Source organism: Cervus canadensis, chromosome 4 (genome assembly GCF_019320065.1).
Source record: "Cervus canadensis isolate Bull #8, Minnesota chromosome 4, ASM1932006v1, whole genome shotgun sequence".
Lineage (NCBI taxonomy): Eukaryota > Metazoa > Chordata > Mammalia > Artiodactyla > Cervidae > Cervus > Cervus canadensis.
In genome coordinates, this window is record NC_057389.1 from 51238249 (window position 1) to 51253973 (window position 15725).

Sequence of the window (15725 nt, forward strand, 5' to 3'; positions counted from 1 at the left end):
CTGCCCAAGACATCTGAAATCCTGTTTTACTCTTATCTTCCACCACAAAGACACATTCTTCACAGGAGTATTTTCTGAAGAAGCTTTCAACAACCATTCTTCAAATGACATTTGATACCAAGAAATTGTCAAATACAATATTATGCTCAAAAGTAAAGTAACTGCATGGGCTAAACTGAAACATCAGGTATTGAAAGAATAAAGACTGGGCTGTCAAATATGGAAGCTGTTAGTCGCACATGATTATTTCTATAATTTAAATCACATGAAATTTAAAATTCAGTCCCTCAGTTTCTCTGACCACATTTCAAGTGCTCAACAGCCATATCCTGCTCTAGCATCACAAAGATCTGAGTTTGAATCCCAGCTCGGCCACTTATTAGCAGTGTGAGTTTGAATTAACTTTGAACTTCAGTTTATTTGATAAATGGGAACAGAACTCCTTTTTGTATTGTCACGAGAATGAAATGAGATAATTAACATAAAATTTAGCAAAGTGCTTCATAGATACTAAAGTCGCAACAAATGGAAGCTTTGGTTACCATTTTTTAAGTGCAGAGAAATTCTGTTTAACTCTGTTTAGTCCAGCAAGTCCCAAATGTACTACCACCAAAGTTTTTTAGAATACACAGAGGTGAGAATAATAGCTTTCCAAAAGATGCCTATGCCCTAACCCCAGGAACCTGTGACTATTCACCTTACATGACCAAAGGAACTTTGCAGATGTGATTAGGGTAAGGATTTGGAGATAGAGAGACTATCATGGATTATTCATTGGGTGCGATGTAATCACAAGAGGTCTTTCATATAAGAAGGAGGCAGAAGGGACAGAAGCCAGAGAAGGAGATGTGACAATGAAAGCAGAGTTACAGAGAGAGAGGTAAAGATGAAAAGGAGCAGGACCCTATGGTCCTTGTCCCCCAAGTCCTCCATCTGCCTTTTGTCTGTGGAGAAACTTCAGCCAAAGAGCAAGTTTAATTAGAGAAGTGAGAAAATGCCTAAACAAAGGTAAATAGTCCAACAAGACTAAATAATAACGGTTGAGTCATTAAGCACAGTTAAGGACATTTATTTCCTTCTCAAGGGCTATAGATAACATTCTGGGCCGTATCCTGTGAGCTGTCTTGCAGATACTGAAACCCCGGTCAGGTGGAAGACGTTAACTACATAATGACCAAACTTGCCTCTTTACTGGCTTTTGAGTGGGGAGCAGCTGGACCCCAATTTTGGTTACAAAGATGCTATGCTGCTGGCTTAGCAGATGAAAGGGCCAGGAGTCAAGAAATGTGAGCAGCCTCTAGACACCGGAAAAGACAAGGAAATGGATTCTCCCCTAAATCCTCCAGAAGAAATGCAGCCTGCTGACACCTTGATTTTAGGACTTTGGATCTCCAGGACTGTAAGATGATTTGTGTTGCTTTCAGCTGCTATAAATTCATGATAATTTATTACAGAAGCAACAAGAAACTAATACAGAACACCTGAAAACATCTCTCAGTATACTGATTTATGTTCCACTGCGAGGTTGATCTGGTGGAAGAGTTGGAAGCAGAATCAGGAATCCAGGGTCTCTCTCAATCCAGCAACTAACAAGTTCTGAAACTGCTAGCAAGTCAAAAACCTCTGGGATGCTTTAGTTTCTTACAAAATAATGACAATATCACCTCTTCTACCTAATTTTTAAAATGTTTATGAAGGTAAAATTTATAGACATCACAAGAAGCACTCAAACTTGCATATTTCAATTTTTCAACTACTGAACAAGGGGGGAAATAATGCACAAATAAATAAATAAAACAAAAAGGTGGAAAAGTTTTAAACTCTTAGAAGAATTTCCTAAACTTTCAACAAGGATTTGCAAGGAGGGACTGAAAAATGTTAAAAACAAAAACAAACAAAAAAAAAAACACTTTTTGTTTTAATGCACTCAGCAGAATAGCTGATTGACAAACATTTTGTACCCAGGTTGAAACATTTGAAATCAAACTCTAATCCTCCTTCCCCTTCATCCAAACACCTTTTCTTTCCAAGATATGGAGCATGATATTTCATTACCGAGGATTTTTTAAAACTAAAAAAAAATTTCCTCCCCAAAGTAAACATGAAGGCCAAAACCTACAGACTGACTCTTGCATTTTAAAAAGGAGGGCAAAGTCTGGGACTCGGGGATGGCAGCGTACTCTCTTTTCTAATGGACCCCCAGGAACCTGAGATAGCATGGGATCTCTGAACACTGCATGTTCCACGCCCAGCCCATCTAGTCCTGGGCTGCCTGAAATGTGCACGATGATGCCACTCTACCTGCTGGATTCGGTAGCCATGGAAACAGCTCTAGCTGGTGCCGAAGACAGCATCACACCCACAGTAGCCACTTAGCATGGACAAGAATGTGAAAGAGTAAAATAGCAAAAACCACTGAATTGAATGTTCACTGGGTGACGTGTGCATGCATGTGTGCTAAGGGTATGTGAACTCTATCTCTATAAAGCTTTCTAAAAGGAATATGAAAAAATTCACTGTACAAGATAGACATGACAATAAAATTTTGATTTTTTTTTTAACAACTAGACCTTCCTCTAAATAATGGGATGCGTCATTCAGTAAGAACCCACAGCAAACTGTGCCTTACAAAAAAAAAAAAATAGCTATAGCCGGGAATGCGTTCATTGCATTCAAAGCATGATTTTAACCATTCTCTACCCATATGTATGTGTTAGTCCTTTACTTGCTGTTCTCCTAGGACTATGGCCTCTACAAAAAGCAGCCTGTCATCTTCACTGCTTGTGAAATCAATCCCTGAGACAGTTCTCCCTAGGGTCGTTTTGGACAATCAGAGCCTCTCATTACAACAAAAATCAGAGCTTCAGGACTTCCCTGGTGGCCCAGTGGCTAAGACTCCACATGCAGTGCAGGGGGCCCAGGTTTGATCCCTGATCAGGAACTAGATCCCACGTACTGAAACTAAGACCCAGCACAGCCAAACAAATATTATTTTTTAAAAATCGGAGCTGCAATTATAATTTCCATTCTAACAATGTAAAAAGTAAACAAAGTCTTGCAAAGAAAAAAATAAAAGGAAAGACACCATTATATCAACCACCGCTGTGTTTTATAAGACTGGAAATTTGATTTCTAGAAAAGCAAGTGTAAGTTCTCCATCAGCTGATACATTGCAGCTACCTCCTATGTTCTCACCATCCTCTTGCTTTCCATAGAGCCTTCCCATCTACATCAAACAAATTTTACCCTCCATAAAGTCAACACACAAGTTATTAACAAAGGGAAAAAAATACAGCAGGAAGAAGTCCGAAACAGTATGAAGAACAAAAAATAAGAGACTCCTGAATCCCGATTGCTGCCCAGCTACCGAGAAACCAAGTGACCTAGAACTGGTCACTTACACTTTCTGAGCATCTGCCTTCTCATCTGGAAAATGAAGTTGTGACACAGACAAACCCAAAAGGGTCCCTGGCAGATCCAACAGCCTCCCTCTGTGGGGAAGGGTTCAGATCGCCTGATTCTCAGTCTGCGGAAGGTAAAATACACAGGATGGCCATCAAGTCTGGAAACGTGTGCAACACATAATAAACAGTTACTACAACAGAATATGACTCAGCCATAAAAAGGAATGAAATTGAGTCAGTTGTAGTGAGACAGATGTACCTAGGGTCTGTCATACAGAGTGAAGTCAGAAAGAGAAAACCAAATATCACATATTAATGCATATATGTGGAATCTAGAAAAATGGTACTGATGAACCTATTTGCAGGGCAGGAACAGAGACAGATGTAGAGAACAGACAAGTGGTCACGGGGAGGGTGAGATGAACTGGGAGGTTGGGACTGATATATACACCATCATGTGTAAAATACACAGCCAATGGAAAATGGAAACCTGCTGTGTTGGGCAGGGAACCCAGCTCAGAGCTCTGTGATGATCTAAAAGGGTGGGATGGAATGGGATGGGGGCGCTGGGAGGGAGGTGACATATGTATACATATGGCTGATTCGTGTTGCTGTACATCAGAAATCAACATGACATTGTAAAGCAATTATACTCCAATAAAATAAACGGTTATTGATTTTAAATAAGGTAAGTTGATGACCTATGTTTCCAGACTTGGTGCCCACTTTGTAACTAAGAGCACAATCCATCTGCTTCCACCATCTTCCCCACAGTGGACTTAAGAGCCACTTAACCAACAGCAGAAACAAGAGGGACGGGGGAGGTGACGGCTTGTAGGAGCGGTTGTTCAGGCCCAGCCAGACCTACCCGGCACTCACGGTAGAGATGGAAGGTCACGCAGCTTTGCACCCGCAGTCTGGAACAACACTCCAAGATGCCAGACACGAAGTAATGGGACACGCCACTCAGGAAGGCCCCACCGCAAAGGATGCTTCACCAAAACCAGGAACTGTGGTCCAGAAAGGAGCACCGTCAGCGGACTGGAGAGAGGACGCTTCAGCAAGCAAGGTTGTTGTCAAAGAAAGAACCACCTACCGGTTTCCTGACCTTGGGAGTGGGAGCGCGGGTGGTAAAGACGCTGCAGACCCGAGGGCTGAGCTCCCTACGGCGGGAGAGACGGAGCTGAGCACGCTAACAAGCCAACCAAAGGCAGCTGGTCAAACCGCCCCGCGTGCCCCACTCTGCTCCTCCCAGAGCTTCGCGTGTAACATTCAGGGCCTGGCAGCCCACAGGTGGAAGGAGTTTACTCTCAGACCCCGCGAGCCAGCCACGCTCACCTCTCTGATGAGAAGCAGCTGTTCTCTGGCGTTTGCTCCTCGGCCAGTATCTTGTAGCACTCTCTCCGCAACTTCTGCTTTGTCCATCTCTCCGACTACCTAGTAGCTCCTGGAGAAAATGGGACTCTTCTACCACAGTGGGTTCCCGGAGGCTGGCATCGGGTTTGGCCCAGGGAAAGTGGCTCAGCAAATATTCACTGAAAGAAAAATAGGTGGAGTCTGGGTTAGGGCCAGGTGGGCCAGGCACCTGCCTGCGTGAGGCCTTGGACACAAGCGCTTCCAGGGGTGGGAGTGAAGGTGGGGGTGGGGGACCCAGAGAGCAAGAGGAAACCCAGCGATCCCCGCTGCCCCTGCTCTCTCCACCCAGGGATCTAGAACCCCGACTTCTCCTCCAGGACTCATGGAACAGCTCCCCTCCAGAACTCGAGTCTAGGGCCTTCGGTTCCCTCCTAGGACCAAGGGAACCACACTCTAATTCCACACCACACACCTGCTTCACATAAGGTCCAAGCTCTGATCCTAGGCCCTCAGCGTCTCTCCTGAACCCAAGCATGAAGGCTTCCAACTCCCACTCAAGACTATGGGTCCCAAGGTACCTATCCCCTCGCCAGGACTGAGGGATCCCAGACAGCCAGCTCCCTCTCTAGACTCAGGGATCCTCTATACCCAGCACCTCTCTTGGACTCAGGAATTGGAAGCACCCAACTTCCTCTTAGACCCAGGGTATTCCAGGTCCCTGACTTAGCACTAGGGATCCAGGTACATCAGTCCCAGCTCCATCCTAAACTCATGATTCCAGGTCCCCAGAAAAGAAGAAAAGAATACACATTATATTCCCAGTGCCCAAGGGCTCAAAACATGCTTGTTGAAGTGACCTGTAGTCCATTATTTGGGCCTTGGAATATTGGCCTTGGTTGGATCAGTTTCACAACTGTAGTGTTTAGAGAAGAGTGAGTACCCAGAACGTTCTTAGTGGGGCAGAATAGCAGCATACAGCTTAGCAATACTCACTCTGGAACCCCGACTCTGGGGTCAGACCCATGGGGGTCTCTCCCAACTCTCTCATCTAGTAGCTGTGCAATCTACATTCCCATGGGGGTGCTTCTTGTTATTCAGTTGCTAAGTCGTTGTCTGACTCTTTGAGAACTCATGAATTGTAGCTCGTCAGGCTCCTCTGTCTATGGTATTCTCCAGGCAAGAATACTGGAGTGGGTTGCTATTTCCTTCTCCAGGGAACCTTCCTGACCCAGAGATCAAACCCACATATCTTGCATTGGCAGGTGGATTCTTTATCCCTGAACCACCAGGAAAGCCCCATAGGCAAGTTATTCACCTCTTTGTGCCCCAAGGTCATCACCTGTAAGAAGGAGAAAGTAATACTATTTCTAGGAGCTGTCGTGAAGATTTGGGGCATAGAATGCTTAGCGCAAAGGTGGGCACTGAGGACTCACTCAAAAAAATGGATGTTTTTATTATTCCCCCTTCCCTGGATGGAACTGAGCTATAGGATAAGCTTTACCTACTCCTAGTAAGAGCTCACACCTAGTTCTGCTTTTATCAGGAGTCACTTAAAATCTTAGCCACCAATTTGCTTTGCCTTGGTTCTTTTGAGGTTTGAGTTGGCTGAGGTCCCTTGTAACTTAAAAATTTTAAAAGAGATGGAGGGTTGTCTATGTATCAGATTTATCTGTTTTATTGTTTTATTACTATTTCTCAATTTCCAAGGTTTATCTCTTGGCATCATCACTGCGGGTGGCATCCCTGTCAGGGGAAGGAAGCGTAGACTGGAACCCAGCTGAGGTGCTTGTGGGGGATGGCTGCCCTGTTACTGGTGTTGCAGGAGTGTGGAGACAGAGGAAGTCTCTGATGAAAGCCCATTTCCAAGCTGGGGAAGCTGAGCCTCGGGGTTCTGAACCCCAGCATTCTGGGGCTCTCTTCTCCCCACGGCCCTTTCCCACCTAGTACTGCCCTTTGGTTTGGTCCTTCCAGGTCACAGTCTCTCCCTGGCTCCACATCATACACTTTAATCACAGTCTCAGAATGGGATAGTCCCTTTTACTGGAGCTCACTCAGCATTCTAAGAGCTATGACATCTGCTCTTTACCTTTCCTCCATCCCAAATAACTCAAAAAAAAAGTTTCATTGAGGTATGATTTACATACCATAAAATTCACTCCTTTTCAGTGTACAATTCAAGGTTTTCAGTACATTGTTACAGTTGTATAACCACCCCCACAATCCCAGCTGAGCACATTTTTCTCACCCCAAAAAGATGCTTTGTGCTCATTTACAGTCACTCCCATTTCCCACTCTTAGCTCCAGGGAACCACTGTTCTACTTTCCATCTCTATAGATTTGCCTTTTCTGGACATTTCATATAAGTGGACTCTCACAATACGTCATCTTTGTCTCTGGCTTCTTTCAACTGGCATAGTATTTGTGAGGTTCTGACATGTGGCAGCCTGTATTCCTTTATATTGCTAAGTACTAGTCTATTGTATGAATACAGCCATTTCTTTCTCCATTCACCAACTGGCGGACAGTTGAGTTGTTTCCAGTATTTTGGGGTGGGGGTGGTGGGTTGTTTTCAGTTTTCGTCCCAAATACTCTAAATATTTTTACTGTACTTCTCCATCTGTCTCCTCCAAATCATTTATCTCCAGGATCCCTTCTATCAAATAAGAAAGGGGGGCTTCCCTGGTGGCTCAGATGGTAAAGTATCTGCCTGCAATGCAGGAGACCTGGGTTTGATCCCTGGATCAGGAAGATCCCCTGGAGAAGGGAATGACTACCCACTCCAGTACTCTTGCCTGGAGAATCCCACAGACAGAGTAGCCTGCAGGCTACAGTCCAAGGAGTCGCAAAGAGTCAGACACAACTGAGTGACTAACACTTACACTTTCACATACTAGGCAAATTCCAAAAATAAACAAAAATAAGGAAACTTGGCAAATGTCCACCAGGCATGCAATTGAATACTGTATTAAAAAAAAAATTTTTTTTAAACAACATGCCATGAAGAAAGATCAAAATAACTTGAATGCATGATATAAATAAGAAAAATGCATAGGATGTAATTCTTCTTTTAGGTTTGTTTGCTAAGTTACACTTATCCTCTAAATGGAAGTGATGTTAAAACAAAGAAAAAGTGGATATAAGCTACATACTGCTACATATTATATTTGTCTAATATCTAGATGCACAAGTGCTAATACATCAGAAGATAAACAGAGACTTGGATTGGGAGATGAGGATTGCCAAAGAAAAGAATTCCTTTTTGCTATAAGCACATAGTCTCATTTTGAGTTTTATATCTGATAATCAAGGAAGAAAACTCAAAATTTTCTGAAAACCAATTCTCAATTGGTTCAGGAAACAATGTATATGTTTATGTGTCTATATACATGCATATAAGCCTGTGTGTGTGTGCAGAGAGGGCATGAGCACAAATCTGGAAACTCTTGATAGCTGGAAAATCAGAATGATAATTCTTTGTACTATTTTTGCATTTTCCCCTATAAGTTTGCAATTATTTCAAAATAAAAAGTTAGAATCAAATTTTCATGCTGTTAAAGCCTTCTCGAACTCATTTAGCTTTTTGTTTTCTGTGTCTTCAGGAGCCTGAGCATCCCAAGTTTATAAGCCATAATGTCAAGTAGTATTTGTTTTCTTGTCCTGAGCTCCTCTCTTCCATGTACATTGAATAGAACTAGCTCTGTTGTAGCCTGTAATTCACAAAACATTCATTTGCTCTAAGAAGTACTCAAGGTGTTTCTCTGCACACCCTGCCCCCAACCATTTGCCTTCCCATACAATGGTGTGGGCCTCTTCACCCCCAAAAATGGTGCTATTGAGACTTGATATTTCACTGTCCACAGCACTAACTAGAGGTTACGGTGAGTTGCTGGGACAAGACGTTACCCCCATTAACTGTTTCATAGACACAACTACTTCCTAGAGGGAAAGGAAAACAGAAAAGATAATCAAGAACCACTGACAGCTTTCCTGATATTCAGTATGTTTTTATTGAGCCAATACTTGAGTTCTGGGATTTCAGGGAGTTTTTTTGTTTGTTTTTAGGGAGATTTTAAATGTCATCCTTAATTTCCAGAGAAAAACTAGTGAAAGCAGAGTTAGAACCAGAACCTAGAGGTCGGATTCGGAGCTCAGCACACTTTCCACTATACGACACTAAGCATTTCTGACTCAACACAGAGTAGACCTCAAAATCCTTTCAATTCCACAAACTCTTCTCCATGAACAATTCTAGCTCTTCTGACCTCCTCCAGAGTATCTTTCTGCTGCCTATTATAAAATTTCAAGACTGGTTCTAGAATCATTTTTTTCTTTTCTCAACTTTAAAATGTCATTTTCTTTAAAATCTCTTAAATGCCTTCTGCAAGTAAATTATTTTTCTTTTATTTCACTTGTCTCCGTAAATCCTTTAGGAATTCTAAAAGAAAATCTAATTCAACATTTGGTTGGTTTAATCACCATCACTTGTTTAAGTCTTCTTAGTATGTAAACTCATTCTAATGCACTGCTCTAAAATCACCTCTAAAAAATTCACAATAGACTAAACTTAGAGTAATCCATAATTAGACTTTTTAATAGGGCTTCTTACCAGCAGCTTTTTTTTTTTTCCATTATCCAGTTCTGCGCATTTGATCTCAGCCAGCTGTTCATAAGGCTGAAGTGGTGGTGCTGTTTAGTCGCTAAGTCGTGTCCCACCGTGGACAATAGCCTCCAGGCTCCTCTGTTCATTGAAATTCTCCAGGCAAGAATACTGGAGCAAGTTGCCATTTCTTTCTCCAGAGGATCTTCCTGACCCAGGGATCGAACCCGTGTCTCCTGCATTGGCAGACCGATTCTTTACCCGAAGTGGTAGTGAGGGTTGGGTAAAAGAGGAGGAAGCTCATTCCTGCAGCCGAAAGGGGAAGCACTAGTTCTTCCTAGGACAGTGTGGCCCCCCGACTCACATCGTAACATCCCTGGGAAACCTGATAGAAATGCAAGTTTGGGGGGCCCTACCCCAGACCTGCTGGATCAAGCCATGCAGGTGATTCTGACGTGCGTTCACGTTTAAAGAAGTGGGTTACTCATATGTGGTGTTGACTGTATTACAGATGGGGGTCTAGATTTAAAATCAGCTAGTTGAAAATAATTACCTTGACTGGCTCTAGTGACCCCCCAGGAACATAACCCACTTACATATATGTTCTCATTTATCATTGATGGGTCTATCGGGGAGTTTTTCACTCCGCTGGGCTGACAATGTTATTAGACTTGCTAATGAGCAGCAACCACGAGCTCCTGCTGCTTGTCACTCAATGCAGTCAAGGACTAGCACACACAGCAAAGAGCTTAGCAGCCAACCTTCTCCACAGTCTGCTCTCAAGGAATAAAGGGGAGGGCCCAGAGGTGTCATTGGACACTGACGATGACGTATTGATTTCCTACATCAAAGAGCCAAGGCAGAAAGACAAAAAGAAGCTAACTTTTGCAAGTAGGCACTAGATGGAAGGGGGTGCGCTGACAGCTGCCTTGGCAGACTCCAACACCATGAACGTGTCCTCTGCTCACCTCCACTTTGCCGGCGGCTACCTGCCCTCAGACTCCAAGGACTGGAGGACCATAGTCCCAGCTCTCCTGGTGGCTGTCTGCCTGGTGGGTTTCGTGGGGAATCTGTGTGTCATTGGCATCCTCCTCCACAGTGCTTGGAAAGGAAAGCCATCCATGATCCACTCCCTGATTCTCAACCTCAGCCTGGCTGATCTCTCTCTCCTGCTGTTTTCTGCACCTGTCCGAGCCACAGCATACTCCAGAGGTGTTTGGGATCTAGGCTGGTTTGTCTGCAAGTCCTCTGACTGGTTCATCCACACGTGCATGGCAGCCAAGAGCCTGACGATCGTTGCAGTGGCCAAGGTATGCTTCATGTATGCATGTGACCCAGCCAAACCAGTGAGTATCCACAACTGCACCATCTGGTCCGTGCTGGCTGCCATTTGGGCTGTGGCGAGCCTGCTACCCCTGCCAGAATGGTTCTTCAGCACCACCAGGCATCACGCAGGTGTGGAAATGTGCCTCGTGGATGTGCCCGCTGTGGCACGAGCGTTCACGTCAACGTTTGGTAAGCTCTACCCGCTCCTGGCATTTTGCCTCCCGTTACTCTCTGCCAGCTTTTATTTCTGGAGAGCTTATGGCCAATGTCAGAAACGAGGAACTAAGACTCAAAATCTTAGAAACCAGATGCGCTCAAAGCAACTCACAGTGATGCTGCTGAGCATTGCCATCACCTCTGCTATCCTGTGGCTTCCTGAATGGATAGCCTGGCTGTGGATGTGGCATCTGAAGGCTGGAGGCCCGACCCCACCGCAAGGTTTTATAGCCCTGTCTGAAGTCCTCATGTTTTCCATCTCTTCAGCAAATCCTCTCATTTTTCTAGTGATGTCAGAGGAGTTTAAGCAAGGCTTGAAAGGCATATGGAAATGGATGGTAACCAGAAAACATCCACCTGCTTCAGAGTCTCAGGAGACACCAGCTGGTAACTCCCAGGTCCTTCCTGACAGTGCTCCATCTCCAGAATCCCCACCACCCATGTCAGAGAAAGAGAAAACTGGTTCTCCTTCCTTCAGCAAAGAGAAAGCCAAGAAGGCAGAGATTCCCATCCTCCCTGATGTCGAGCAGTTTTGGCATGACAGAGACGCAGCCCCTTGTGTACAGGACAATGACCCTATCCCCTGGGAACACGAAGATCAAGAGACAGGAGACTGTGATAAATAGTTTCGAAGCAAAACAAATTGTGGTTACTGTATTTATTTATAATGCTGCTTATCAGTACCGTTGACTTTGCCATATGAAACATAGTAGAATTAATACCATTAGGAATTACAAAAATGCTTTGCAGTCTGCATTTGCAAAATGTACAATTTGGTAAGTAGGACATCATATTAGAATAACTATGTTATCATCTGGCTGTCAAAGATTTAACTGCTGTATTTAAGATGCTTCTGTCACAAGTGATTAGAAAGGCCAGCTCTTTTTTCACTTTTCTGCAGTGGCTGTTTCCCAGGGTAGTCTGTAGGGCCAGCTGTGTACTGGCTAGAGTAGAGCTCGTCTGTCAGAGGCTCGGTCTCCTTCCTTTTAGTTTCTTCCTGAACCTGCTAACTTTACCCATCAAACCTTATTTCACATAACCAGAGCTCAAAATCTACTTCTAAGAGATCTAACATGTAAATTTTAATGTTATCTTCATTTGCTTTAGGAATGTTAATTTACTTGATGAAAATTCATAATTTCCATGACTGAATGTTGCAGAATAAGGAATATCCTTATTCTGAGCTAATTTCAAAACATGGCTTATTTTACAGGCAAAGTCTAAGTAAATTCAGACTTTGCCTCATACAAAAATCTGCTTCATAATAAAAATAAATGAAAAAAAAAATCTGCTTCACTGATCTTTTTAAAGCACCTCAGTGAGTTTCCAGTTTCTAAGTCTGGGGATTTTAGCAGTTAACACTGAACTTAAGCAGTAAAATTAGTGTTTCCAAATATATTACCAGTATAATTTGAGTAACAAGCAATAACTGTTAAATGTATAGCATGATGAAACACACCCAATAAAACAATTGATATATGTCTTCCCCTATTAAATATGAAAAAAGATATTTGTCCATGATTTTTGGTTACTCTGTAATGGAATTCTGGGATATTTTCATTGAGGGGTTCTCTCTGGAGAAAACAAAACTGCATTTAGGCTAAGCAATAGAGGAAACGTAAAGACATGCTGTGGATGGAATTTTTTAATGTATAGTCTGTGGCTTTGTTTATTCTTTATAAATGGTCATGATTTACTTTTTTAACACAGATGATAGGGCTTTTTCCCTTGGTTCATAACACACTTCATTTTAAGGCTCACAAGAGCGCATTAAACTACAATAAACACAGGTATCTAAAATACTGTCTTGTGAGGCAATGGTAATATAATGGGATTACCTTTAAAACTGTGATGAACTATCTGAATTAAAGACTTGTGATCATTATCTATAGTAAATGGAGGATGTAAGCTTTCACTATTTGACATTTCAACTTGTAAACAAATAAAAACATTATGTTTTGCTTCAGAAAGTTTTGGAGACTTAAAAGCTTTGTCTTGAATGCTGCTTTCAAAATTATCATTTAGCACATGGGGGCTTTACAGGAAGGTAAGACCTTAACACTGGCACAGGTATCAGAGAGCAAGGAATCATGTATTCTTAAAAAGTTTGCTGATAAGCACCAAATCAAAATGAAGATACTGAAAACACAATGTAACTACAATGACCCTGTCATTAAGAACCTAATGGGGGTGTGTGTGTGTGTGTGGTAAATTATGAGTTTAGGTATAACATACACACATTACTAATAAAGAGATAAACAAGGACTTACTGTATAGCACAGGGAATTATCCTTGTTATCTTGTAATAACCTATAGGGAAAAGGACCTGAAAAAGAATAGATATGTATATATACAACTGAATCACTGTGTTGTAACCTGACACTAACCTGATACTCCAAATCAATTGTATTTCAATTAAAAAAAAAAAAAATCCTAATATACAAAGTCTTGACTTGCCCTCTTAAAGAAATCTGCATAGAAAAGCTGGATTTATACCATATGTGAAAAGTTAATTCCAAGTATTTTACAGCAAAAGTAGGAAACTAAAATAGGTATCACCATTTTCTTCAGTTTTCTACAGTGAGAAACAGAGCGTATTGAGCAGACAAACAATATTATGTGGATTTCAGAGTAACAAAGCATTCTAGAAACTTTACCTTTGTAACAGTCTTAATTCTATAATAGTTGTTTCTTTTGTCACACATTTTCAGTTTCACTTCAGACTTCAAAGTCACTCAATGGATTTACGTAAAAATCCCATTAATTACCAATTTTATAGGTTAAAATTGTAGATAACCCATTCCGGGTTTCTACATACAGAAAGAGAGAGAAGTCGCTCAGTATGTCCAACTCTTTGCGACCCCATTGACTGTAGCCCACTAGGCTCCTCCGTCCATGAATTTCCCAGGCAAGAGTACTGGAGTGGGTTGCCATTTCCTTCTCCTGGGGATCTTCCTGACCCAGGGATCAAACCCACATCTCCTGCATTGCAGATAGACTCTTTACCATCTGAGTCACTAGGGAAGCCAGCTCTACATATAGAGTCCACATAATTTCTGTGGCGCTTAATATATTTAAGCTAAGCACTATATCACAGAGATGTGACTGTGTTTTGGTATGTGTGTGATGTGTGTCTGGGTCTTTATGCATATAAAACATACCTACTGCCGTCCCTTTTTAAGGTTTTGTTGCCATTGTAGAAGGTGCGAGATAACAGGGAAAATAAATTATCCTATTAACATATTTTTTCTTCAACATTTTATTTAAGGTGGTGATTCAAACTAGAAATCTATGAAGGAATGAAATAGAGATCTTTCTAAACTGGAGAGGTAAAGCTAGACAGAGTAACTGGGAATCAAAGTTAAGTTTCATGGTATGATGCACTCAACACACTGAAAGAAATCCAAAAAGGCATTCATCAATATGTTAATATAGAAGATGAGAACAAGAAAACAGACAAACAAAAATCAGCATCTTCTTGCTATGAAGCAATAAGATATTGCTAAGAGACTGAGCACCAAAATGGTTCTTTACAAATTTCTTCCCTTTTATGGTACAAGTAATTTATTATATTCAAGCCTTTTAAAATGACGTGATACTCAAGATTCAAACCTTCTTTGCGCCAAATTACATTTGCTGCTGCTTTTAAGAACAGGTTTAAAAGAAGTATTTATACATTATATAACAATAATCATATACAATCCACATATATAAAAAGGGTTGGTTTATTGTAGTTCAAATACATAAACTGAACATTCAAACATCTTAAAATTAAAACTTTAGAAACAAAAAATTAACATTCAAATAGGAGTATAGTTTACAAGGAACATCCAAGAAAGGTAAATTTGTTGTCTAATCCAGAATATTGATAGAGATCACTTAATGGTGAATAAAATGTGTTTAACCAGCAGTCCTAGTCTGGCCAACATGTTAGTTATGACTGTGGCTCCATACCTGAGAAGAAATTACTAAATAGATCTTCTCTTAGGCTAAACAACACCTATAATTCAAAGGGGATAATCAAAGCACATAAGTGAACAAATGAAACTAAAGTATTCTTTAGAGACAAAGGTCAAAGTATGTCCATTATAATAATCTTAGCCTCTGGAAGATAAGAATTCAATTTTCAGTGTTTTTTTCTTTTACCCGCTTTAAAAAACAAAATCAAAACAAAACAAACCCTAACTTAGGTTTTTTTTTTTTGGGAATCTGTGGTATTTGCATCTTGCAAGTTCAAACCACAAATGCTCTTACGTCTTGCATGTATTATAACACTGCTAGAAAGAACATCACCAAAAGTCACTGACTTCCACATCTCATAAAATGATGATTTTTTAGCTTCAAGATTTTAGATTTACTAGAGACAGCCTATATTTGAGTATGTAAGTCAGTCATGCCATACAAAGAAAAGCATAAATATTTCCAAAGTGTTCTCTGTTCAGAAACTGTTCACGGATGCTTCTCCTTCTGCTCATCAGATGGTTCTGCAATAGTCTGACTAATGCACATACATGTAAAAACCTGAAAACTGGCTCATGCAAGCGTTTTGAATGAACAGACACCCTGTGGAAGAGTATTCCAAGTTATTTTGTTGATCGTCTTGTGGGCTCTGACGCTGTGGGAGGTGGGGGTGGACCCCGGCGATCCAGGTCATCCACATACGCCACAATCAGTTTACGCCTCTCCTCTGGCACACAGTCTAGTACTAGATACCGTTTGTCGTTCTGCAAAATTTTTTCTACGTCTTTCAGGTGCTGGTCAGATTCCTGGATTAGCTTTTTGGATCTGAAATAAGAAAAGAAGTCCAAGAATTACTTACTGCTGTT

General features: G+C 41.6%; 2 protein-coding genes across 20 annotated transcripts in view; one reads left to right on the forward strand and one right to left on the reverse strand.

The window, feature by feature from the left end:
- The first annotated feature begins 10279 nt into the window (after window positions 1–10279).
- On the forward strand, window positions 10280–11525 carry GPR151 (G protein-coupled receptor 151). The gene has a single exon (XM_043465080.1). It carries the CDS (start codon window positions 10305–10307, stop codon window positions 11523–11525), a length of 1221 nt encoding a protein of 406 aa, XP_043321015.1. The 5' UTR covers window positions 10280–10304.
- Window positions 11526–14542: 3017 nt separating this feature from the next.
- The window catches only part of TCERG1 (transcription elongation regulator 1), a 52463-nt gene continuing 51280 nt past the window's right edge, over window positions 14543–15725 (reverse strand). For 18 of the 19 annotated variants that reach the window (XM_043465094.1, XM_043465097.1, XM_043465093.1 and 15 more), the window contains one exon: window positions 14543–15684. In XM_043465094.1, coding sequence (XP_043321029.1) covers window positions 15483–15684 — 202 coding nt within the window. In that variant the 3' untranslated portion in view covers window positions 14543–15482. The remainder of the gene's footprint in view (window positions 15685–15725) is intronic. The other variant, XR_006268985.1, reaches the window with a different exon arrangement.

Bases quoted from the DNA above. Each gene is read 5' to 3' on its own strand.
- GPR151 (XM_043465080.1), top strand. From the start codon at position 10,305: ATGAACGTGTCCTCTGCTCACCTCCACTTTGCCGGCGGCTACCTGCCC.